At 46.8% G+C, this 26,501-nt stretch overlaps 1 protein-coding gene across 1 annotated transcript in view; it reads right to left on the reverse strand.

Annotated features, from left to right (window-relative positions):
• LOC144174174 (uncharacterized) overlaps positions 1-26,501 on the reverse strand; it is a 152,655-nt gene that overhangs the window by 12,820 nt on the left and 113,334 nt on the right. The window contains exon 2 of the mRNA XM_077702688.1: positions 69-777. Coding sequence (XP_077558814.1) covers positions 69-731 — 663 coding nt within the window. The 5' untranslated portion in view covers positions 732-777. The remainder of the gene's footprint in view (positions 1-68; positions 778-26,501) is intronic.

The raw sequence follows: 26,501 nt of genomic DNA on the forward strand, positions 1-26,501 counted from the left end.
GCCGGTTTCCTCCCCACGGGTGATGGATGCCCACTAACGCGCTGCCCCGACGTCGCTATGGCGCCAACCTGCGTGGGAGGGTGGTGCTTTTTCTTCTGCGAAGCCAGGCGGAAGCTTCGCCGCAGCGGCGCGCAGTTTGGGTAGGCCCGCTGAGACACGTCGTCTCCGAACAGCAGGTCTCCCGCGCGCCGCCGCAGGCTGCGGTTGCGCATGCTGCCGCCTCCTCCTCCCGCGAGACCCGTGGCGGCGCCGAGCTCTCCGTCCTCGTAGTCGTCGTCGTCATCGTACGATCGTCCGGTGACGCGGTCGTAGATGAGCGTGACCAGGATCACGGCCAGGATGAGTCCCCCCACGATGGTGAGCATGATGCCCATGGAGGCGAGCGTCTCGGTGGCCACCAGCACGGCCCCGCAGAGGAGCGCGAGGAAGGCGAACACGAGGTTGAGAATGAGTCCGCAGCAGCGCCGCGTGCACAGGTAGAGCGCCAGCAGGCCCGGGATGACGATGGGGCTCGCGATGAGCAGGTACTCCCACGAGGCGTGGCCGGGCGGCTGGGCGACCGTGAGCACGATGGCGAAGCACAGGCCGATGCCCAGCACGGACAGGAAGGCCAGCACGCCCAGGTAGCGACACAGGCGGCGGCATTTCGGCCGCCGGCTCTGCAGCGGGTTCTCGCCGGCGCTCTCGCTGATGGCGATCAGGCCCGGCGCGTAGTTTTCGGCCGCCCACATCGTCACATGCCGCGCAGGACCCCAACCCGCTCGGCCGTCGCCCGCTCTGCGCGTCCGGGAGGAGGGAAAAGGAAGAGGGAGAGAGAGAGAGAGAGAAATAAGACTGTAACAGAGTAGTGAGCTGGGCAAGCTGGTATGGCGTCATTCTGGACAACAGCGCGAAAAAAGAGGTGGACGAAGGGAACGGACAGGACCGAGCACTGACTCCGTTCCCTTCGTCCACGTCTTTTTTTGCGCTGTTGCCCAGAAAGAAATAAGACTTATGTGAGAAGAATACAAGGCTAGGAGAACCTTACTTTAGCTTTAACTTTAACGTGAACTTTTAAATGGCCTAGCCCTAGGTACGGTGTATCCTCGTTATGCGAAGGACTCCAAACAGAAAACTGGCTTCATTATAAGCGGTAATTCGTTAAAATTGGGCAGAATTTGGGCAAATTGCCGAAATGAGAGTGGGTATCAACGAACGGGGCGTTATAGAAGCGCTTGAGAGAGAAAGGCAACGAAGGAAAGATGGGACGTAAACGTAGGGAAGTGCAGTTGTGGGCGTACGTGTGTGTGTGTGCGTTAATAAAACTAATACAATGCGCATTTTTGGTTGACGCAGCGCTCCTGGCCTGTTTCGTGGACTCTATTTGCCTAGAACGTGCCGAAGGTTTCCTTAGCGCTGAACAATATTGGAATGCATGAATTTCGGCAACAATACTATCACTTGGGAAAATCGTTAGTCAGTATAAACCTTTTGTTTAAGTTAACGCTGTCGACGGAGAGGTGTTTTTTTTACGACACGGTCCCCTTGAGGTAAAATCGGCCTTAAAGAAGCAATGCCAGAAAAGCGTCGCGAAAAAAAAAAAAAAAAAGACGGACTCCAGAAAGTCTGTCGGGGTTCCCTGCTCTACGCTTCGCAGATGAAAGTATACAAATGTCAAGTGGCTTCTCTTTAATCACTTCCCCCGAGAGCATTTGAAACGAAGCAACAGTCCTGTTTACACCGAGATGTCAAAAGAACACCATCAGCGCTTGGTCACACACATACACAAAAAAAGTTGAAGTTTTCAAGGGAAACCCAGACGCATTCAGCTAGTGTGCATACCGGCAGGGAACGTTCAACTGGCATAAAGAAAAAGAGGAGAACGCTCTATATCAAACGACACGTGGAAATCGGTATGAATAAGTAAGTTGAAAGACCCCTTTTACAGCTAAACTTCGGCTTGGCGCGCGGTCTTGTGGTTCGACGGGAAAAAAGCTTATGCATCCTTCATGCCATAGATAAAAAGAAAGCTGCCGCGTTTTTTTTTTTTTTTAGACGGATTCTAGCGAAAGGTCGTTGGCGTTTATTCCCGGGAGTCTGAGCAAGCTTGAGCGCACTTTGAAAATGACGCAGTCGCAGTTGTTTTTACTTTAACAGGCTGTTCATTTTTCTTATCCAGTTTATGTTTCTTTTTTTTTTTTGGGGGGGGGGGAGGGGGGGGGGGGGGGGCTTCGCTTTAAGTACGGTACTTCGATATTTTTTTAAAGGTGCTGTAGTTGGAAGCTTGGAAGTTGGAACCTTCGTACCTTCGAACCTTTGTACTTTATGCGCTCAATTTTGAATCTTGTTTACATCTTGACACTCGGAATGACAACGATCCAGGGACCTCATGCCATCAGCAGCAACAACAACTAAATATTGGCCGCCGACGAAACCTGAAATCCGCGGCCTCCGACGAAATATCAAACCTCCGACGAAATCTGAAATCCTCGGCCATAGAAATAAACTTGCTTATCTAACATTCGTGCACCCAAAACTTGAATACGCTTCATCAATCTGGCATCCATCACAACCATACTTGACCCCTAACCTAGAATCCATAAAAAATCGTGCAGCTCGCTTTATCGCCTCCCAATACTCCTCCGGTACCAACATCACAGCTTTAAAACGGCCCATTCCCTTTCCGTCACTTGCATCGTGCCGTCATATCGCACGTTTGTGCCTCCTTCATGGGGCGTACTATCATCCAAAATCAAGGCATGGACTATTAAAACCATCCCACCGCACGTCAGCGCGCCTAAATCACACCCACCAAATAGCACACATACCCGATCGAACATCAGCATTCACAACTTCATTCTTTCCCAATGCAATAACCCTTTGGAATTCGCTACCCGACACTGACCGCGCACTGACCGCGCATCTTCCCGAAAAAAATTTGACGACCATTATCACAACTCGAATATCAATGCTGATTCATACGCCTTACCAGTTTGAACCTCTGCAATCGCTCTTGCTTGTATTCTCTTTTTCTGGGCTTTTTTTAAAATCTTGTAACTGAACTTGTGTATTCGGTGTTAGTTTTCTGTTACCTGCCTTTTTTGTTGTTAGTTGTGCTGACTGATGCATGTCAGTCACCGTTACTTATTTTTTTTTATGTCCAGTTGTATTTATTTTATACTTATTCATTGTCTTCCCTATATGTATTTCCCACCTTATGTAATGCCTTCGGGCCCTTAAGGAACTAATAATTGAAATGAAATGAAATGAAATAAAATAAAATAAAATCTGCTCCCTTTACTGCAAGTGTCGACGAAAGACAATAGTCGTCTGCCACCTCTGCCACGTAAATGCCGCTATTCTCTCATCCGCTCACCCCTTCTCCCGTCTCGCTACTCCCACGACAAGCTCGATGAAGGTTTGCTAAAGTCAACTCAATTTTCCCGCGTTCCGCTGCTAGTGCCATCTACTGGAACATTTTGTTACTGTTTAATTTGGAACACGTGGTCGAGGCTCGCGCGAGCTCTTTTTGTATTTTGATGTCAAAATATTGTTTTCAATGCGTATTTAATATTTGATAACGCAAATATAAAGATCTCGTTCATTTTAAATTAAAACTACGCTCCAAATGCCAGTTGTACATTGATGTTTTGCCTCGAATTTATTTGCCTAATGTTTCGTTTCACTCAATATTGTTGACATGTATAAAGTATGGTAACAGGTGCAATGGTTTGAAAAGGTTTCGCCCACATAAACTTCTAGTTCAAGGATTCTGTTATCTTTTGGCCGGATGGCTGGATAGAGGGACACAGGCAGGTGGGCAGACAGACTGAGTCAAATTTTCGGCTTTAAGTAGCCAAACGGCGTCTGTCGTCTTCAAAAACAAATATGCGCAGTCTTTGTCACATACCGTGGAGGAAAGGTGATATAAAAGCAGACAAACACACACACAAAAAAGATGGATGCTCCACGCTATATGGCCACGCCACAGTAACAGGGTTCGGGCAAAATGTTTCGCTCTGCTGGTGTCGGTCTGTATTACTATTTTTCCTAGTTAATCCGAACGCCCAAAAGCCGGAATTTGACTTATAATCTTAGAGAAGTTGACAGAACTGAGGAGAATGGGTGAATCTGAGCGGAGGGAGGAGGGGGAGTGCAATTTGACCTTAAAACCGAAGGGGTTTTAAGGTCAATTTTGACCCTATTCAATTTTGACCCTGTTCAATTTTAGGGTCAATTTCGACCTTCACACCACGAACACCAAAGAACCTTCGAATCATCCATCCATCCCCGGGGTTCGGATCGTATTCCGTGAACGTTCCACGTACTTATACTCCTGTGCGTACGTGGTCCTTTGGTATGACTGACAAGTGAGGCATTTTTTTACGAAATAAGCCAAATCCACCTAAAGCCAACTGGAGAAAAGAGCGTAAGTTTGTTACCGGACCTAAATGCAACGCTGTCAAAGCTATTTTACGGTATGACTTACAGGTCAGCTGGGAGAAGTTGATGGCTACAAGTAATTAAAGATCAATAATACAATAAAAATAATAACACAATAGAATACTACTAATGATACAATAAAACAATATTGCGACGACAATTTTGGATTCGGCTTGTACTGAATTGAAACACAGAAGCAGATGCGGCATCCATATGAAAACTTTATTTAAATTAACTTTCAAGAACATTCATATAGAGTTCTGGCGGAAAAGGCATTAAACATATGCAACAGGGCTTCAAGAACAGTAAACCTATTCATGAAGGGAAGGTGAGTCTTCTTGGCACCATTAGCAGCTCTTTTAGAATTCTTCTGTAAGATAACTTTCTTGGGCACACCTGAAGGCACTCACGAAGCAAGCTCATCATTGCCTTGCCATGAATTTCCAAAGCACTAAAAAAAAAGCTGCTCATATTTTCTTCCCCTTAATGAAGCGGTTCGTCCTCCCAAAGGGGGGGGGGGGGGGGGAGGGGATTCGCTATGGTTTGTAAGCGACGGCTATTTAGTTAAGTATGAAAAAGGTAAATATGGGAGTAAAAAAATAAATATGACCCGAGTCACTTCGTAGATAAGGGGGAGACGAGATAAAATGATTGTTTCCCATCACTCCATTTCATTTCGTTCACTTCTCCCGTTCACTTTGCCGTCGATGTCCGGCGAGAGATCTTTCACCGATATCCTAATGGCGGCGTGAATTTATGAAAGCCAGCTCCAGAAACAAACAAACAAAAAAACTTCCGAAAACACCCACGAAACAGTCTGAACAGTCAAGTCAAAAGCGACCTCCCACTGGGAAATGAATTTGGCTCATTTTGATCCGCGAAACAGCAGGATCCGGCTCACTTTCGATACGAACTACGATCAGCGTACACGTTTTCTGGGCGTTATCTCCCTTACTTTCTTGTCACCTCTTTTTTAGGGGAAAGTTGCCAAGTTGTTCTTGTCACTGCAGTTTTGTCTAACTTAGTTCCGGTTCTTGGATGTGGCGCATCTCGAAAAAAAAAAAAAAACGCCTCAAGTGTTCGTGTGGGAGTGCGCTCTCCGCCGTTTTTTATCGCCGTCCGCAGCAGCGAGCAAACCGGCCTCCAGCTTGAACTCTCCTATGCAATGACGTTCTACCCATAAATCACTTATGCCTTATCCCGGCCTACAAAGCAGCACGTGCGTTGTGCAATTTTAATAGGACACGCAAACAGTCGTCCTTGGAATTTAGCGACGAGGCGGGAGAATCTGCACCAGCGCTGATCCTGCCGTGGGAACTGCGATGACGTGTGGGTGTCCATCTCGGCCTTCATTCTTCACAAAAGGCTATGTCGAGCGCAGCTCTTTATTAAATCTGCAACGTTGATGGTTCGGGGAGATAGAAAAGCTTCATGAGTAACGCAAACAGGCAGAAAGAGAAGGGATAAGAAGGGAGGGGGTAGATATGACACACAAACACTGCACTTCCGACTAAAGTTTATTCAGAGGAAACTCAAATTAAAGTAGAACTAAAAGGTGTCATTTATATCTTACTTTTATTTATTTTTCCATCAATTTTCTTGTTTCTTCAAAAAACGTTTATTTGAATGATGTGCGTATTTACACGGTTCTATATTTATTATATTGCCAGGACAGAAAAAAAGATTGTTAAGTAAGGTTTAGTTTTTATTGATTAATATTCAAGAGTGAGGCCCTATGCATCACCACGAACTTTAGTATCGTAGCCGCATAAAAGTTTGTGAGGGTGCAACACCCATTGTCACGAAGTTTGCATTTTTTCAGTTCACAACTGCTGGCCGCTGGGAGTAGTATACCTGTATTAATGATACTATAATTCACATTATTAACTAACTTGTAGCAAGACTGGTTACAAGGTACTCAGTTGATCAAATGCCAACATGAAAATATTCACCAGAACACTGGGGAATCAACGCTATGTTTCGAGGAACTCGAACGATGTCTTGGTACGAGGGCATTTCTTAAGGACTTGAATATGGTTGCTGAGCTATGCCGACGCTTTGTTCGCAAAAGAAATGAATAGATTAATTTCTACTGTGCGGTTTATATTCTTCGTTCATGCTTTATTTATTCATGAGTTCGAATGCTCACATATCATTAGCACATGGCTTCTCGAAGCTATTAGCGATGTGGCTCACACTCGCAAGTTTTTTTTTTTTTTTTTTCTAAACTAATCTCCAGTCCTGAGAGCTCCTTAGACAAACTTACTACCTCTCCCTTCGTCAAAGACTGTTTTTGTTTGTTTGTTTGTCGGTCACACATTTCTTGCCCACCCCCTCTTTTTTAATTGCTGGTATTTTTTATCGTTGTAAGCAACAAAATGAACTTTTGGCTTTTTTCACTTTTCCGCTTCGTTATAAGAGCGACAAAACTCACGAGTGAAGCGCTGGAAGGTGTTTGCGTAAATACATGCAAGCACTCGCTCTTTCCACATCGCTTACAGCGCTCAATAACTATGCGAGACGCTGCTATATCAGTAAATTTTTTATATGTACCCATTATTTAGCAGGATAAATTTGTACTCAAAGCTCAGAACTGAGGTTGAAGAGGATAGCTTTGATGCTTTGTGCCTTCAACGTCCGTCTGTAATTTGTGCGAGTGCTGAAGAATGTTTATTTCGGGGCAGCAAATTCCAGATTCATTACCCTAAACTTTCGACCCGCATAACGACGCCCTACATACATCGCCCCGCGTTTTCAACCAGGGCATCATTACTGACGAGGGAGCTGGTAATCAACGCTTTAGTTTGCAAGTAACGGTAGCACTTTCGCCTCGAGAGAGGCCGACGAGGCGGTGTGATTTGAACACCCCGCGAATTACTCCGAACAGTCTCGTTGTAGCCTGTTTGTTGAAAGCCAACATGAAAGGCGCTAAAAGTAAACCTAGCCTCCTGTATACCCGCAGGGCGATGATTGAGACCGTGTCTCGCGCAGACGAATGTTTGCGGAGGGAGCGCAAGCAACGGGTCGGAAAGTGACGAGAGTGGGGAAACTTCGGGGCTTTGTTTTTTCTTTCCAAATACGCGGTAAAAACCGATAAACAAAAACCGATAAGCTGTGGGGCCTGATACGCTGCATTACAAGGTTTACGAGAACTTGGAAAGAGACAACTTTTATACACTGCTATTTACTGGAAAAGCACCCAAGATTCCTGGCGATATTCTTTGCTAGAAACATTAAGTTTTTTTGCTGAATAAGTTTTTTTTTCGTCTACTCGTAGCCTTAGTGTTCGCACTTCTCTTGTTGCAAATATAAAAAGAAACCCGCACTATCAGCCATTAAGCGACTATATATTGCTTGGATTCTCGAACTGTGTCATACATTTCAGCTATGATTTACTGCCGTAAAGACATTTTCGATTCACGGTGAACGCACTTCAGTCAGTCCAGTTACACCCTTTTGGTGTGTGCTTCAGGGTTCAGTACTTAGGCCCAGCTCTCTTTTAAGTTTCCTTTATTGCGCTGGCAATTATCTTTTATGGCATTCTCAACATAATTTAATTATTAACGGATATGGGACCATTCGCAGTGTGCACAAAAACGTATCTTTGAAAGGTGCAACTCCTGTAGTAGCGCTAACCACATAATTTCCGTGACGGTGAATTTGTTAGTATCTTCGTTCAAGTGCGCGGGTGTGAACAAGAACACGATCGTGATATCTATCTCACTCTCGTGCTCCAAGATATCACTCGTGTCGCAACCATCACCGTGACGACGGTGCTACAGGCTATTAAAGCGACGTCTGGACGCGCAATCATGCTCGCGGCGAAGGTGTCCACGTTCTCCGGTGCATTCACACTTTCCGCGAGGGAAATCGCTTTATCGGAAGCAGAGTCCCTCCTGGGTTCCGCAAAACAATGGGCGACCGAGAGAGGGGAGGCAGGCTCGCGCGCTTACGCCGCCTCCTGCGCTCTCGGGAGCCGTTAGTGAACAATCGGAAGAACCCATTTCCATTGGACTGCTCCAGGCGCTTCCGCTATTGATCCCGGCCATCGAACGAAAAGCGTGGGCGTGGGTTCCCAGCGAGGCGAAGGCAACCAGAAAAGGCGCGCGCGCCCGTGAATGAGGCAGAGAACGGATTCTAGAGGAAGCCAGCGGGAAGAAAAAAAGAGACCGTCGAAGGATTGTGACGGGAATATTACGTATTTCACGGGAGAAATACGGATGTGTACTAAGCTGTAAAATGTGCACTGGCAACACAAAAGCTTCAATCTAACGCAGGAGTGCTTGAGCGAGGCTCTTGTGCGAAGCAAGTGGGCGCCGAGAGCAATAAGGTTCACTGCCAGAGGCCCAGATATGAAACAAGACGAGCCTGGTAAGAAGCACTGACTTGCAAATTAGGCGCAGTGCAGCATCGCTGTCATCGTCCTTGTTTCTGGGTCATGAGACTAACTGCTTATTTCAGGAACATAAGAAGGCGTAGAAGCGAAAGGAATCCCGGGCAGTCTCCACTAACGTGAAACTTGGGGAGGGGCGAAGCGTGCGGTGTACAAGTGCATTCTTGGCACCTTGGCATTTTTGCCAACAGAAATAGAGGCATGCAGCTTTGCTGTAAAAGTCTCAAATGTTGCCCACACAGCCATACTCGGAAATCTCGCCTCCTTAGACTGCGGAGAACATACATACGGCTACGTTAGAGATTTAATAACAGCCAGACAGGCGATCCTGAAAGTAGGCGACCTGCAGTCCGACCCCCTTAAATATGGAAGCAGAGGCACGCCGCAAGGCGCTGCATTATCTCCGATGCTGTTCAACATCGCAATGATAAACCTGCCCCAAAAACTTGGAAGCAATCCAGACATAAAACATGGTCTTTATGCAGACGACATCACAATACGGATAGCCAAAGGGTCGGAAGGGGAAATGCAGGAGAGATTGCAACAGGCTGCAGATACTGTACACACGTACGCGAAAGAATACGGACTCGCCTGCGCTCCCCAAAAATCCGAACTCCTGCTGGTGCAAAAACATCGTCATGACCCAGCTATTTCGTTCTACATAATGATGGACGGTATACGCATAGTACCCACCGATCACATCAAAATTCTCGGCATGTCTTATCAAGAAGACTCCAAAAACACCCGCCTACTTCAAAAACTGGACTCATCCACTGCTCAGATAACGAGAATGATCCACAGAGTATCGACTCAAAAGTATGGCATGAAAGAACAAGATACGCTAAAGCTCGTTCAAGCATTTATAATTTCACGCCTCACATACGTAACCCCCCCCCTCCCCCCTCCACACGATACTCCACGCAGCAGGCAAACAAAAGCTCAACACTCTTATTAGGAAAGCTTACAAACAAGCCTTGGCCCTCCCACCGACAACGTCCACCGAATGTCTTGCAGCACGAGGGGTACACAACACCACAGAAGAAATCGTAGAAGCCCATTTCATGGCGCAGCAAGTCCGGCTCGGCCTCACGAGCACCGGTCGATCAGTTCTTACCTCTTTAATGCTTAACACTCTCACGGAGAAGGAAGACGCGGCCATGTTCCCTCTAGAAATCAGGAAAAGACTGAAACTTCACCCCTTGCCGAGCAACATGCATCCAGAACACCATCAAGCACGAAGAGCGGCTAGAGCAGAAGCTCTTAAACGTCAATACGGAAAATCCGAGGGGGTGGTATAGACTGACGCCGCTGACTATGCCCGGTATAAAGTAAAAGCTGCGGTAACAGCCACACCCCACTCCCTCCTCAGTAGCTTAACATTACGTTAGGAAACAACGCTGCAAGCAGAAGAGACAGAAATCGCCCTAGCAATCGCCCAAAGTCAAGCATCCACCATCATCACGGACTGCCAAGCGGCATACAGAAATTATGCGGCAGAAAGAATTTCCACGATCGCTCTCGGCATCATCCTTCACCCACCTCGGAGAAACAGAAGAATAATCCTGACTCCATCCCACACTTCTATCTGCGGAAACCAAGCGGCGCACGCCTTCGCTCGATATTTGGTCAGCCGAGCACCGTTAGAAGAAGAGGAAAGGACAGTATACGCCCTTCTCACGTACAAGGACATCCCACAGCATTACCGGCTTGGCCGAATGCGATACCTTCAAGTTTTTGAGCAACTAACCAGGCCCCATCAGACTGCTCTTCGTCAACTACAGACGAACACGTACCCACACCCTACGAGGCTGCACGCTATACACCCCACTCTCTATGATCCCCTGTGCAGACACTGCCGCGTCCATGCCACGCTTTACCACATGGTATGGGAATGCCAAGTTAATCCCCACGTTGAACCCATCTCAAACCCCTCCCGAGAGCAGCGGGAGAGGGAGCTCGCCAGCTCTTGCCCCAGCAGACAGCTGCAGCGGATCGAACGGGCGAAGACGGCGGGTTGCTCCAATTGTGCCCTGGACTGAGGGCTCCACCCACAAGAATTTTCGAAACAATAAAAGTTGCACTCCTCCTCCTCCTCTGTGAAGCACGAAACATTCTGGCGCGAGGCGTAATCGAGTGTCCCGGTGTTTTTTTAGTACGCGTTGCGTTCTTGCGCGAGGCGTAAACGAGTTCCCCGGTGTTTTAGTACCGGGACTACATGAGACGACGGATACGACGACGACGACGTGAGACGCCGACAGCCTGAGCCCCTGAGGGGCTTCGCCCCTAAGTCTTGCTTCGGAGGCTTATCAACGGAGATACTGGAAAGACGGACACCATTTCTGTTGTTCTATCGGTCTTTTTTTTTAAAGCTGCGCTCAAAATAATAACGACTCGTCGTGCAGTGAACAGCGCAGAGTGATCGTGTGGCTTGCATGTCGTCGTATACACTAACGATGTGGGGCTCGCATGCTTTTGGCCGTATCGCTAACTTAAACTAAACCACGGAAATAAATCTTATAGCTCGGCTTATCCGTAAAGGCAAAACAATTGGACAAAAGCAAAATAAACACAACGAGAAAAAAAAAAGTGAGAAGACAGCCACCTACCTGTACGATTGTTTTATTTATTTTTTTGTCGCTTCTGCTTTTTTTTAAATCGACAGAACACTTGGACCAAAATTGTCAACAGTGTACAAAGTGACAGTCAAAACCAGAACACGCGGAATTCTTTTCTACACAACGTTAACACAAGAGCTAAACATTCACTGAGACTCCAGATGAAAGAACTGTCGGTCGGCAGCAGCAAAAACGCCCCTCTCCGGGCCATTCGTCATACAAGGACGACATGAAAGAGCCAATACTTCTCCAAAGTACACACGAAGTGACCAAACAGAATGAACACTGATAATTGTTAACCTCGAACAGAGACCCGAATGACGTCACTATTCTCACGGAATGTTACATATTGGCAAATGTAGTATTCATAATGAAAGAAGAGAGATTGAAACATGGCCACTTTTGTTCGACTCAAAGAGAATGCGGCAAAATATCAAAGCGTAAGAGGCCAAGAAGAAAAGGTTAGCAGGAAAAGCTCGCTTAATTACTTGAAACAGCCGAGTGAAGCTTCAATGCTGCCTCAGACGGAATCTTTTATGACTAGATTTTATCATAGGAGAAAAAAAAAAAAAGTCTCTACCACTTCTCCACACACTTACTCCTCCCTAATCCTAGTATGATTTGTTTCGCTACTTTTTGTTGCAGAACGGTGGTATCATTTGCAGAGATGAAATGGAATTGGTTCACTCCTACTTGCGCTGTTTTTTTAAACGTTCCAGCATCACAGAACACAAAGGTTTCAGTCAAATAGAGAATTCTCTTGGCAGTATTTTCAGAATTCGCGGTGTTTAAGCAAGATCTGTTTGTATTTAATTCCTCGCAGTCCCGCGTGCCCGGTGACCCACTTTCTGAGCGAAGAGCGAAAGCCAGATACGGAGCGGGCAATGCATTTGGGAATTGAGCGACGGCTGTGCCGCCGCCGCGATCCCAGACTGCATATCGAGCTAGGAATGCAAGAACGTGCTCGGGCTCAATTCACCTGGTCGATCTTTCCAAGTGCCAACAATCTCGTCTCAGTGGACAAAACGATAAAAAAAAGGGAAAAAAATTGATAAAGTGAGGGAAGATATAGATTTTAGCAATGCTGCTCTTCATTTCGTAACGTTCTTCGTAAAAAAACTAACAATTGAATTGGAGGGAGCGCTGTACAGAAACTGGAGGTACCAGGTCAACACAAAGAAAAGGGTGGGTCTGCTGGTGAGTAGACGTGTCTTGCGTGAACTTTGAAGCAACTGTAACCTCTCAAGGTGGGCGGGGCATCATCTTCCAGTTGGGCTGAGTTCAACGCAGCTTGTTAGTTTAAAAAAGTATAAAACGCATGCTGTCTGGTTTGCAGTGCCAGGTCCTCAGATACCAGTTGATTATCGTCCGCTTTCTGCAACTTGACACGTGCCCGCCCTAAAATGTTTCTGCTTATAGGGGAATCATTGAGTACAATTAAAAACAGCCTAAACTTCAGCGATGTGGTAAATTGTGTTTATCGCAGAACGCGACATGTGCGTGGCCTTAAGCCAAACTTTGTGCGCCTTTAGGCACGTAATGACGTTATCACTATGACCCTCTTTTTCTCAACGTGAGGAGAGAATATTGATTAGGATCACCATCCGGCGCTCTTTAGGAGGCGGGGTACGTTCGTCTCGCGACTCCCTATCTTGGAGACGGCGGTTGTAAACTGCTCTTATGCGTACGCGTTTGTATTTTATGAAAGCACCCGCCCCCTGCCGACATATTCTCTGTTTCTGCCAATTTCATCGAAAGCGATGCAACACGAACGTGGTTTTAAGTTAGTTACACTTTAGAGGAACCAGCAGAAAAAATTGGCGCAGCTTCTACTAGTGGTGCTATGCTGGAGAAACAGCAGAGCTGCCGGCCGACCTAACTTCTCCCCACGCTGACAGCGGATACCAGGAGAAAGGGAGCAGCTGGGCCCTAGCACTGCAAAGGCATTTCGGACGGCGCTCTAAAGCGAATAACATTAGCGTATGCACCGTGTTTCCTTCAGTAGCAATAGATGTTGTTGTTGTTGTTGCGCCTTTAGATATGGCATATACCCAATCAGGGGGTCGTCCAATCAACAGAGGACGGTCAAAATTAATGGAATTCTTATCTAATCACGAGACGCTAAGAAAAGATAATTTAAACCAGTTGGGAAGAGTTTTGGTTCCATAAACAGCAGAAAAAAACTGGGAAATCAAAGCGAGAGTGACCAACCGGAATCATACAGTGAATCTGTTGGAATCCTCAATGAAGCACAGGAGGGCAGAGCATACATCCCGGCGGCAGAAACCCATTTCGGAAGCCCCGAACGATAGCAGAGCCGGCACTGTTAGGGATATCCCAAAACTGCAAAGCGACACCTCCAGGAACTGACGTCTAATACCTAAAATACATCGACATGTCAAAAGGTAGTGTTCTACAGACTCGTCTTCGTTGCAATAGCTGCAGAGAGCTGTTGGCGCCATACGAGACCTGTGTAAGTACCTATTTAACTGGGGTACTACTCGACAACGTAGGGCTGTAATAATCACTTCTAAGTTGCGCGAAGGGCAATATTCAGGTTGCCATAAGAATTTCAGATGATTAAAATCTTTTAATGACAATAAAACTGATTCTTGCTGCTGTTGGAGTTTCGACATCCTGCGGTACCTATCAGCGGTTATTAAAGGTGTCGGTTCAACGACGTCTACAGCAGGCCCAGAGAGTGCGATCCTTGCTAGAGAGTCGGCGGTCTCGTTGCGTGGGATCTCCGCATGACCAGGTACCCAAAGAAGGTTAATTTCAGTGAGGTGAGGTGGTAGGAGTGACCGAAATGTCCGCAGAAGGGGAGTGTCTTTAGGGTAAGAAAGGGCTAAACATATAGACAAAGAATCTGAAATTATGATTGGAGATATAATTGATGCATCCAGCTTATGTAGTGCCAGGACAATTGCCAGGAATTCCGCGAAGAATATGGGGATAAAATCAACGAGACGAACCGAAAAGGACCAGTTACGGGAAAGGGAAAATATACACATACCGGATTTTTCTTCTCGTTGAGAGGCATCTGTATATATTCTAGCAGCTGGCTGCATGGAGGCCAAATGATCTTCGAGGAGACGATTGAGCAGTCGGGCTGGTAAGTTTAGCATTTTTGGGAAAAATGTTCCGGAAATTGATAGAAAGAGGATAACTCCTGTCATGATATGGAATATCCTGATTTAATGCTACACCCAATGGAGAAAAAAAGCTCTGTACCAAAGTGCTTTGCGGACATAAGGATCTGGACTATTGGTGCGCCAGAAACGCAGCTGGTTCAGCAATAAAGATAAACTGCTCCCTGTTCACCTCAGAGCTATAAGCTCTCAGAAGAGTTCCCACAGTAAGTATCCGAAACCCATTTGGTAGAGGAAGAACGCACGCTTCCAAGTAAAGTAATGCATTAGCTGCACTCTTAGGTAACCCTAAGCAGCAGCGAAGAGCCTGGCGCTCCAGAAGAACCAGACTATGTAGCTTACACGAGGCGGACCCAGCGAATAGCACACACCCAAACTCTAAAATCGGGCGAACATATATTCTGTATATCATAAGGAGGGTATCTCTGCGCATACCCTTCTTTCTGTTACTGAGACGCCTGAAACGTACCAACAGCACATGCACCTTTGGCCTCTGTGTGAGGGCTTATGTGGGGTCAAGTCAAGCTCACGGGTGTGTATTATCCGAAGATACTTTAAACAAGGAAACTTGGGAATTATGCGCTGTCGGTAACTGAAAGTTGTGTTAACAGGGGTTGAGATCGGAAAAACTAATAAGGAACATTTGTTGACATTCATAAAAAGACAAATACTGTCCAACCACGAGGCAATAATATTCAGATATGACTGCATTCATGCATAAAGTGCTTGAATGTCAGGTGCTGATGCAAAAAAGCAATACCGTCCGCATAGACCTATGTAGAAACACCAGAAACCACCGGAATAGCGCTTACAAGGATGCTAAAAAGAACAGGGGAAAGGACCGCCCCTTACGGTACACCCCTAGACTGTGGCCGCTGTGATCGTTGTTATCCCTTTCGTCGTCGTCTTCCGACGGCACAGCCGCGTAAGGCAAATCCTCTTATAGCTCGTCCTTGCCTCGGTAACCCCCACTTATTCGTCAGCTGGTCCGGTGGCCTTCTCCACGTGTGGATTGTGAAGAGATGGCTGGAGAAATTCGTCGTCATCGTCTTCCGCGCGGCGGACCCGTGGCACGGCGGTCGCTACATGACGACGACGACGAAGGCTGGGGCTCTACATGTAGCGTAAGCGCACGCGCAAGCCGGAAGGCGTGCGCTCACATGCGCTCGGTATTTTTTTATTGTGCTAAAGCCACTATGCGAAGGTATTGCCCGGTGCCTCGCGCCGGGGCGCCGGGTGGTCGCCGCGAGGCACGCGTTCGCGTGCGCTCGGGGTTTTCTGTCTACGCCGGACAGAAGGCCTAAACAGCTCTGCTGTTAAAAAACAAACAGCAACATGACTATAGGTAGCCGTTCAAACACTTTGGTTGCGTTCGCAAGTTCCTAGCATCGAAGCTTTTAAAAATGCAAATAAGAAAAACTAACAGGGGCCGTACGAAGAAGAGTTGAAAAGTGGAACACGAGTGTTTTGTGGCTGTACCTTACATCCACTGAATAGAACGCAACTCCGAAAAATTTCAGCTCACGAAAACGTGAAACATTTTCGTGTCGCTCCTATTACGGCGCATGCCATGCGCCGCAGTCTCAACGTCCGCAAGAAGCATCAGGCTGCGTACCACACGCCAGCTACAGCACACACAGCGAGAGCAAGACGAGACTCTTACAGCATGATCTTAAGAACAAAAAAAAAAATTGGCTGGCGATTACGATACTCACTAATGCGATATTTGGGCGCAGCAGAAGTGCGCTGAGGCAGCACTTACTCCAGGGTTCTCTCGACGGCAGCGGTGATGATCTTTTGCGCCGACGGCGCGAAGTGCGTTCAGGGAGGGACCGCGAACTGCGTCCTAGGCAAACGCACATCATAGTCACGCGCACGCCCCCCTCACGTTTTTGCCAAGCGTTGTGCTGTCGAGCGCCTCGTTCTAAGGCCCCTACCTCGTACGGGCACAGCATACTGCCCCCTTCCCTCCCCACCACACACTTTCGGAAAGCGCTGGCTTGCGCCGCCACGGCCCTCCCCTCCTCCCTCGCAATTTCGCGACACTCTCCTCCTTTGCTTTCTTTCATCGTTCCCTTTTTCTTTCACTCGTCGGTCTTGCCATCGTTCACTAGGTTACGACGGCGACGCGGCTCAGCCCAGAGACGGACGCGAAAGGGCTGCGCCATAAAAGAAAACATGCATTCGTAAACTGCTACAATGTTGAAAAATAAAAAAAAAATGTCATCCATCCATGTGGTGTTGTATATGAGGCATTGCAGACACAAGTCTGGGTATTATGACGTGGCTGTATTGCGGAAGAGCAGCAGTGAGCTGACAGGAAAATTTATAGATACTGCATCACTTAAAGACAGTGGATGCGTTATCACCTCTTCGGTAATATGGACGGATAAATAAATAAAATGGCCCCGCCTTCTCGCCTCACTGCGAACGCCGTCAAAAAACGAAAAGTCTTCCGCCGCTCCTGCCACGCAACTGTCTCTCCTCTACCCCCGCCCACCGTGTCTCTCACGGTGTTCCCATCTTGTTTAGCCCCTCCCATGATAAAGGCAATGGAGGTTTGCCGAACTCTAAATGATTTTTTCCACGTTCGCACTGCAAGTGCGGCATCGGTCGGAACCTCTTATTTTGTCGGTTGGGCTCACGGTGCCGCCTTGAGCTTGAGGGCGATAGTTTGACATAACAATATGTAACAATAAGTCCACTGAAAAACTGGTTCCGAGGCAGAATTTGTATTTTCTCACCAAGACAAGCCCCCGAGTATGCACCGCCTTAGAGAAGCATGGAGGAGGAGGAGGAGGAATAAAGGTGTCTCTAAAGTAGTCAGCCCTGGGGAAGCGTCCGTATTCCACGACGTTTTGGGCCCGTCCGGCTTCTTGGGCCAAAGCTGGTCGTCAGGGTCCAAGCTGGACAGTGCTCTCTCCCAGTGCTCAAGGGAGGGTAAGGGCACGGGGGGTAGGTGGGGCTTCTTTTCACAGCCCCATGGTAGAGGGTGCGCGGAGCCTAGCGGAAGACGCATTGCGAGAATGGAGGAGTGTTTAAAAGTTGAACGGTCGCCCTCGGCCATGCTGGCCATTCGCCTGATGGAGGTTAAAAACCACAACACCCGTGCGTCGAGCATCTGGCACACTTAAAAACTACTGAGGCGTTCACAGTTAATTCGGAGCACTTCACCACAGCATAGCTTCGGTGTGTAAAACGGCCAACGTTTTAAAAACTATAAATGGTCACCCTACTTTCTGCCAGACGGTGAGGATTGTCGTAAAATGTGTTAACTGATAAAAAAAATATTATACCACCGGCAAAATAACTCGTGACGTTGTGTCCCAGCTTCGTTACGTTATACATTCAGTATCTTGGATCTGTTTTTTTTTTCTCTATTAAATTTGGTTTGTTCTTTCTATGCAGTTTATACAATAGAAGCTGCATTGTGTCTTGCGTTTATGTTCCTCAACCACTAATCACTACTTCCTGCTACAACGGCCAGAAAACATTGCCGGCTTGCGATAAAAGAAAAAGAAACCGCGGGGAATTTCCGCAAATAGTAAAAAATCAAGGAAGGTCAAACCGGAAACCGATAACAGACTTTTAAAGTGACGCGAAGCTGAATTTGATGTAAATAAAAAAAACCGCGATCGAACCTAGAGGTCAATTCCTAGCGTACAGTGCTTTCCCGGCCGAGGCACTTCGAGACGCCTTAGTCAGCCGACAGGAGTGCGCACAAGGGCGGCATAGAAAGGGGCCTCGCAGGGCCGCTTCATTTTAAGCGATCCCAGCGCTCCGCAAAAGCCCGCGCTGCTCTGTTGCTCGCGGATAGAAAAGCGCCAGGCGAGATATTTATTGCCGCAACCTAAACCCGCCACCAAAATAAGAGAAAGGTCGTACTGTGACGTCATTAAGTGTGGTGGAACCGCCAGACCGCGGCAGCATGTATGGCCAAAATGGACGAAGAAATCTCTCTTCAGAACGCTTGCCGCCGCTCGTGGTTGGGAACAAAGAAGCGCCTGTCTAGCGGGAGCTCACGGGGGCCTTATTTCACGCCGGTGCGAATCCTTACGAGCGCACGCCCTGACGTCGAGAGTATGTCCACCAACCAGCCTGCGAGAGAAGCAATCTCGTCATAGAGAACTCCGCACGATGCCTGAGCCGAAGGAACGGCGGCGCAGTAAAAAGCAGACACAAAAGTATAATTGAAGCTGAAGATTCAATTCTTGGGGCTTTGAGCTGGGCTCGGCATAAGCCTCGATTTTATTAAACCCTTCTCTGAGCCCAGAGTCAATCTCACCTATATTTTTCTTCTTCAGTGAAATGAAATAGTTTTGGAGAAAGGCGACTACGTGATTTTATATTATCCCCCATCCAGCCAGCATGACGGCTGCTTGATAAAACAGGACACTCTATTCTGTAATAGTGTTTTCCGTTTAATTCCCGAACCACGCACGGTTTTCTCTGGGCAAAATATTTTCGAGGAAGCTTCGTGACTCTAACGAGCTGGCGCTTTATTGCTAGCCATGACGACGCGATGCTGTTTTACCGAAGCGCAGGACGCAAACGATGCGCCAATTTATCCGAGCGACCACCTTCGGAGAAAGTAGAGTTTGTTGCGGAAGATTGCCGCTCGTGAAGGGAAACGGGTGCTGAAGTCTTTTAGCAACCATCCCACATCGCCATAAAGCTGGTGCGGTGATAAATCTTGAGCCGTGTGGTCAGTAAACGATAGCACGCTATACACCGACACCGCTTGGTGCACTCCAGGTTCGGCCGGCTCGGTCAGTTCAGCGAAGTTGCTATACGCAGCTTTATCATAGCTTTTTTTAACATGAAAGTGTTTGATTCCGGGATTCACGAAGATTTCACTTACGTCATATCCGTCACTGAAGTGACGCCAGTACAACGAAACCACCGGCCTGAAAACGGTGCACCCCTACATGCAGGGTCTTCTTGGAGACAAGCAACCTTCAGCACTAAAGAGGTCGTTATACTTCGAGTTGTTCGTTTTCAGGTTTTATATTTTAACGCGAAAGTGTTTTATGTCGGGATACACCAAGGTTTTACTGACGTGATATCCGTCACGGAAATGACGCCAGTACACCTTTGCCGAAGAGACCCGCCAGCTGGACGTAGCTCGCCGAGCACACCCACAAGACAGCCGCCGACCCGCAAATAATGCTCTGCTGCAGATTTCGCTGCACATCGCACTTTTGTGCTTTACCGATTCCTATGACAGAGGAATCAACCACAGTTTCTTGCTTGTTGTTTTTATAAACGAAAAGAAGAAATTAAACTCCAAATGTCTCTAATCAAGTTCGCCTCCAAACGTTAGATGATAGCGGGAAACGTTTTTTACTGCAAAGCAGTATATGTCTAACCCCAGCAGTTTTCATTCCGATGTCATCGAATTACTCGGCGCCGCTCCGGGGCTCCTCCTCACCACCGCTGACACCACTTTTACAACTTTTACAACTAGTTTTGAGTAGTGGGAGGGCGGAGGGAAGGCGTGCACGCGCAGCTATAGGTTTCATGCCCGTACTGATGCACGGCATGTCCGCTGTGATGGTGCGAGATTTAAACGTGGACGTTAAACGGCCCAATGGGACCTGTCCGGAGTCCTTAGTGGTAGAGCAAATCGGGTTTGTTTGTTAGGCTAAGTTCAGATAACTGACGCAAAAGCCGTATCGTGATCTATGGGCGTAAAAAAATGTCATGTCACGCAGTTGGTCTGGCTGAGACGCGAAATGACGCCATTCTTTACAGTTATTACGACAGTTGCGACAACAGTCTGAACCCGGTTTTACACAGAGAGTGCGATTCTTACGACGCAGAAGGGACACAGGAAGTTCCATGTTTACCTGCAAGAACAAAGCTTGGATCCGTCATCAGAGATTCATGCAGCTAATTGGCTAGGAAATAGGCTCCACCTCAAATTACTATAAATGTGTTTTGTTTCGTGAACTCCGTGGACTGCGTCCAGATTTGCAGGTCATCCTTCTTCACAGAGTGGAAGGGAAATAATTTTCTTGTTCGAGATATTCTGCACAAATGCTAGTAACCGCTGTAGTGCAGTGCGAAACGCCGCAGTATGTTTACATGCGCGCAACGGTGCCCCTCGATAGTGCAGAACATTACGGCTGCCTGAATCTCTTCTCCTTGCCTTTTGAACTGGGTGGGGAAAATGCCACGGGACGCGGACTTCAAACACTGTCCCTGTGTATAGTAAAACTTGTGTGTTGCTATGGTGTGCCCTGTGGCGCCGTCGGGTGTACACCAAAGCCACTGTGTACGTCCGCTCTTCTTTATATGCGCCGCTTGACAGCGTTGCCTCCAAAGGATTGTGAATGATGAGGTTTTTGCATTTGTGCTCCAGTTTAGATCTACTTGGGAACTAGTTCGAATGCCAGTGCACTTTTTTTGTCTCGCTGCTTGTTAATGTTTTTTACACTGTGGCGAGCGAAATCAAAACCTAGTCTAATAACGAAAAACAAAACCCACCACGGTTGCTCAGTGTTAAGGTTGCCCGTGACTGTTTTTTGTTGTTTTCTTTGTGACATTAAATATGCTACGCTCATTAAAGTTGTATAGTATGCGCTTCGTTTATTTTTACGGAAGAGTCACTTTTTTCTCATTCTTCGTTTTGTGCGGGCGTGTCCTCAGCTCAAGGAGGCGGGTTCAACCCCAGCCGAGGTGGCCGTTTTTTTTTTCTTTTTTACGGAGGTGGAGAACAAAAACACCGGCGAATGGATATTACGACGCGCGTTAAGGATACCCGAGTGCGGTCTGTTTATCTGGAGCCCTTCGCTACGGCGTGCCTAATAGGCTAGGTGTCTCTTGCGTGCGTAAAACCTAAGAAATCTGAAAAGCAAAACAAAGCAAAACGCGACGGGCGCTTTTCTGATGGAGGCGAGAAGCAAACACGGCCGTGTGTTTGAGATTTCGGCGCACGTTAAAGATTTCCAGATGGTCCAAATTAATGCGGAGCCCTCGACTACGGTGCGCCTCATCGCTTATGTAGCGTCGGCGAGCGAAACCTCATACTCAATCAATCAAAAACAAAGCAAAAACGCCTTAGAAAGGTCATCTGCGTGGGCCGTCACTTACCAAGCAAAATAAGTGATAAGACGGCCCCGCACACTAAAGGCTGATTGAGTGTTTTTGTGCTTTCTTTAGCAGCCTAAATATATAACCCTCCCGTTGGATATGGCCTTCAAGCTGAAGCATTTTGTGAGAGAGAAAAACGGGCAAAAATGTAAAATGGAAACTGTAAGGTTACATTTTTCTTGGTTCACGGGTTTCTTTATAAAACAAAGGACACTTTTTAGTCTTGACAGCGCTTGAGACGTGGTTTTCCTGATCGAGTTGCATTATTGAGGTTCGATGCGCGTGAAAGACCTGGAGCGATAAAGTTGGCACAGTTGACAACAAAACCTGCTCGTAATTGGCAATTTATATACGCAGTTATGGGTTAGTATCGCAGACCACGCTTGAATCGCTTTGTTTTATTACTCTACTTAAAATTTACTACTCTGTTGAAATTTCCAAAAAGTAAAGAATAGTGAAAGCCAATTTTTCAACGCCTTAAGTGTGCGATTTTTAGGCCTGCCTGCATTTTGCCTGACATGATGGCCGTTCTTCTAAATTGTTATTTTTGACGAAAACATGCCCTGTTCTTTTTCTCCAAAGCCAATAACCACACTACACATAACACTGTTATCCTTCTCCTGCGACGATTCTTAGAGCGCTTTGAAATATGTTATGGACATAAAAGACGCCGCCGCACTTTCGTTTGCAACCATCTCGCCGCACCCGAATTGATTTCCCTGTGGCTCCATAGCATATTAGCGAAATTCATTCTCTGTTATCGCTTCCTATTTCCCCGTTCATTTACATTTTGATTTCGCCGCTTCCAACGATACCTCCCCCCCCCCCCCCCCTCCCCTCCCGATTTTTATACGCGCGATAAATTCCGGGTGTTATATTAATGCGGCCATCATCATCGCTCCGTGCACAGGCCGTGCCTTGCAGTCTGCGCTCACGGAGGAGAGAAGGAAATGGCCGGCGTACATCAAATTGTCTCCGGCCGCTACAAGAAAACCAAATTCAGTTCCTGCCTTAAAGCCAGAGCCATTTTTTAGCGCTTCACGGCGCTTTCGCGACTTCTAGGTGTGAGCGCACAGCAAGAACAAGTTTTCGGGCACACAGGCTGGCACGCGGGAGAAGACGCCCCGGCTAAAATGAAAATAATTGCCGAAAAAAAATCGGTAAAAGGCACCCGGCACACAAGAAAAAACGGGAACTGCGGAATAATTTAAATGGTGATTTATGATGGTTTTTATCTGTACCATTCAAGAATTTTTCATTCAGCATATCCTTAAGCGCCCCGAAAAGGAATGTTACTTAAGTGGGGGGGGGGGGGTTGCAAAGCAGCCTAGTGAGGCAGAATAAAAGTAAGGTTGGGCGAAATTACGCAAAGAATAAAAGAAGTGGCGAAAACACAAGAAGAGGACAATACCACGAAGTGGCACAAGCAAGGCGAAAGGGCAAATCAGGTATTACAAAACGACACAAACCATTAAGCAATAGTGAGCGCGGATAAAAAAGATTGTTACAACCTGGGCGACGCATTAATGGATTTGATTGATTGATTGTAGGGTTTAGCGCGCCGACGCAACGCAGGCGATGAGGCGCGCCGTAGTGGAGGGCTCCGGATTAATCTTGACCACCTGGGGACCTTGAACCTGCGCCAAAATCTCGTACACATGGGCGTTTTTGCTTTTCGCCCCCACCAGAAAAGTGGCCGCCGCGGTCGGGAATCGAACCCTTTACCTCGTGCTCAGCATCGCCGGCGACGCATTGCAAAATTTGTCGTAGTCGTCGATCAAAATGACGTGCCCGGTAGTTTCGCAGCTTTGTTATAAATAAGAGCGGTGAATATTTCCACAAGTTCGGGCTTGAAAATGGCGTGAATCGTACGGCAGTAGATGCGGTTTGCTGACTGGATATCCAAAAAACGGTAGATTTATGGGCTATGTTATCGGTTGGAGAAATTCCCGAGTTAAAAATTTTGGCGTTGTTGTAGAGTTATTAATTTTGAGGTACGCCGCAGTAGGCATGCAGTAAAACAAATGAGCGCGCGCTTTTGAACTGCTTCGAGAAATTGACTAAGGTCACATCGGATGAAGGTAGCAGTTGGTATACTGTGTTTTAATTGAGGTCCGGCAAATGTATTAGGAGCCATTAGCCTAGTTTCCTGTGTTTTATTTGAATCATTTGCGTTGGACAATCAGCAAACTGTTGCTTTGTTCGTTATGTAGCCAATATAAGAGTTTTATGAAAGATTAGACGTGAGAATGACCGATAGGTTCAGTAGCCGACCGTTTTTTTCAGACTCCAAAAATTCGGACTTGCTGGATATTCCGGACTTTCCTGAGGAACGGTCAGTTGTGCCATTGGAGTAATGGCTCACGCATTTTTTTTTTTTTTGGTTCCCCTCCAGGTCCGAAAAATCGGTCGGCTACTGTATTTATAATGGATTACACGCGCAAATCCCAAGTCACAGATAAAATGATCAGAGGTGAGAGAGGATCGCTGATTTGTAAATGTTATCGCCTTAGTCTTGTCTGCGTCATAAACATTCGCCATTTGGTTCATCATAAGGGTAAGGCATTTAAGTGGTTTTGAACTAGTAAAAACTGATCGTGATTCTAAGTTTTTCAATAAACGCAACCCTTCCCCCACATAAAAATATTATAAGATGAAATCACCATCATCATCATCAGGCAACTCTATGGACTGGTTCTGGTAAGTAATAGAACATATATTCGGACCGATAAGCAAATCCCGGTGTTCGGTCCGCTACAGGAATGCGTTATTAGATTGCAAGACAAGGCAAACCACAGAAAATCAAAATATACGAATCGTGTAACCACAAAAAACCACACATATTTATTATACAAGCTAAACATTTTACACGTCAATTTAAAATTTCTTGCACGTTTATTTTCAATTGATAGTACATTCCATAATTTCGCACCAAAGAACTCAGTCAACCTTTCGATTGATTGATTGTGGGGTTTCACGTGCCGACGCTTCACAGGCGATGAGGCGCGCCGTAATGGAGGACTCCGCATTAATTTTGACCATCTGGGGATCTTTAACGTGCGCCAAAATCTGGAACACACGGGCGTTTTTGCTTTTCGCCTCCATCAGAAACGTGGGCGCCGTGGCCGGGAATCAAACCCGCGACTTCGTGCTCAGCAGCACAACTACTTAGCCATTGAGTGCACGGCGGTTTCAGTCAACCTTTCACCATACACAATTTTACAAACAGGAATGTTGAAATTTCCGTTTGTAGCCTGCCTCGTCTTACGAGCCGGTAAAGAAAACAAAGTTAAGGGAACGGTAGAGTTAGAAGTCATTACGCTATTCAACAAAAGGGCAATTTTACACGGCAAAAATAAGAGCGGACCTAAAACAGGGCGTTGAGGCACGGGGGTGTGACAGGAAGAGGCGACGCCGTGATTTGCTTAATCACGGCGGACAGAAACTTACTCAACAAAATTTGTAACCACATAATGACGCTTTCACTGGAGCAGAAAGGGCGTAATTTTGCTACTATAGACGCTGATAGGAAACCAGGTCAAAACTTTTTTTTTCACAATAAACAAATATCTGATCGGTTTCGTTAGATCGGCGTATATTTGTGCTTTGAGCAAAATTCCGCGATCTGTCTGAGTGCGACCCCCTCCCCTGAGCACTTCAGATATCAAAACTGTTCCTTCCTTGCCCAAGTGGCTTGTCGTAAACAAAAAAACACTCACCGCCTTTGAGTGCTGTGTAAACATCCCCGTGTTCCCAGCTGGCCCTTTTTCGAGTACAGTGCAGTTACTCTCGCATGCTGTGTGTGCTTTCAATGATGGCTTACGCGTACATTTCAGCTATGGTTTAGTACAAACTGGGGGTATGGATTTGCGAATATTTATGGCGGCATGTTAAAACTGTACATCGGTGTATGCAAACGTTTTAAATCAAATTAATGACTTAAACCAGCCAAAGAAGCTTTCGAACAATAGATATTTGCAGAACGACGGACAGTCGCAGGTGTTTTACCTCATTGGACGCTAAGGACTTAACAAAGCAAACGGGAAGTCCTAGAACAGACCCCTGCATAACTCCACTTGAGACGCAGTAATAATTGCATTACGGCCACTAACACCGATGTAGCAGGTCCACCCACGCACGTAACTTATAAAAAGGTAAAGATAAGGACGTAAATACAATTCATATATTCAGTTAATATCGCACATAATAATAATGGCTAAATGCAGGCACGAATAAAGTTAACTATCTGTCGGGGAAATGATGGTGGCATACGCGTTGTGCTGCAAGCAGCATAACAACCGGGAATGCTTTAGACTGAGGGGTTAACATGAGTTTCAGGGTTGGATCCTTGTTTATTCTTGTTTATAAATCATGATTGCAAATAATAATCCTCTTGGGCCTGTGCAGGTTCTAATAGCAGCTGCTCTGGCGTATAAATTCACCAACGCAGCAAGTCGAAGTTCGCGGAAAAAAGAAAACACGCGGTAGCAAACGAAGCGTGCTCCTGCCGGGTGACCGGAGATGAGCGGAGTCTCCGTTCTGACCGGAAGTGGCCGAATCATTACGCGATAGAAGGAGCGGTTGCTGACGTGTGTCGAGGAGCGTGATATCTGAGGACGACTAAACTTGGCTCGACCAGCCACGAGAAGTGCAGATATAAGCGAAGGCGAAGCGCTGCTCCAGATAAATAAGGCACAAAATATGACCTTGCTTTCAACCTGCCTGCGGGAGAAAGATACCCAGAATTTAATGTCTCCCCTGCTCCTGAAATTCTGCGACGGAAACGGTACTGAAGCGGCATTTACCATTTCTTTTGTGCATGCT

This window comes from Haemaphysalis longicornis, unplaced genomic scaffold (assembly GCF_048455015.1).
Source record: "Haemaphysalis longicornis isolate Haplotype H1 unplaced genomic scaffold, Haemaphysalis longicornis Haplotype H1 scaffold_3, whole genome shotgun sequence".
Classification (NCBI taxonomy): Eukaryota; Metazoa; Arthropoda; class Arachnida; order Ixodida; family Ixodidae; genus Haemaphysalis; species Haemaphysalis longicornis.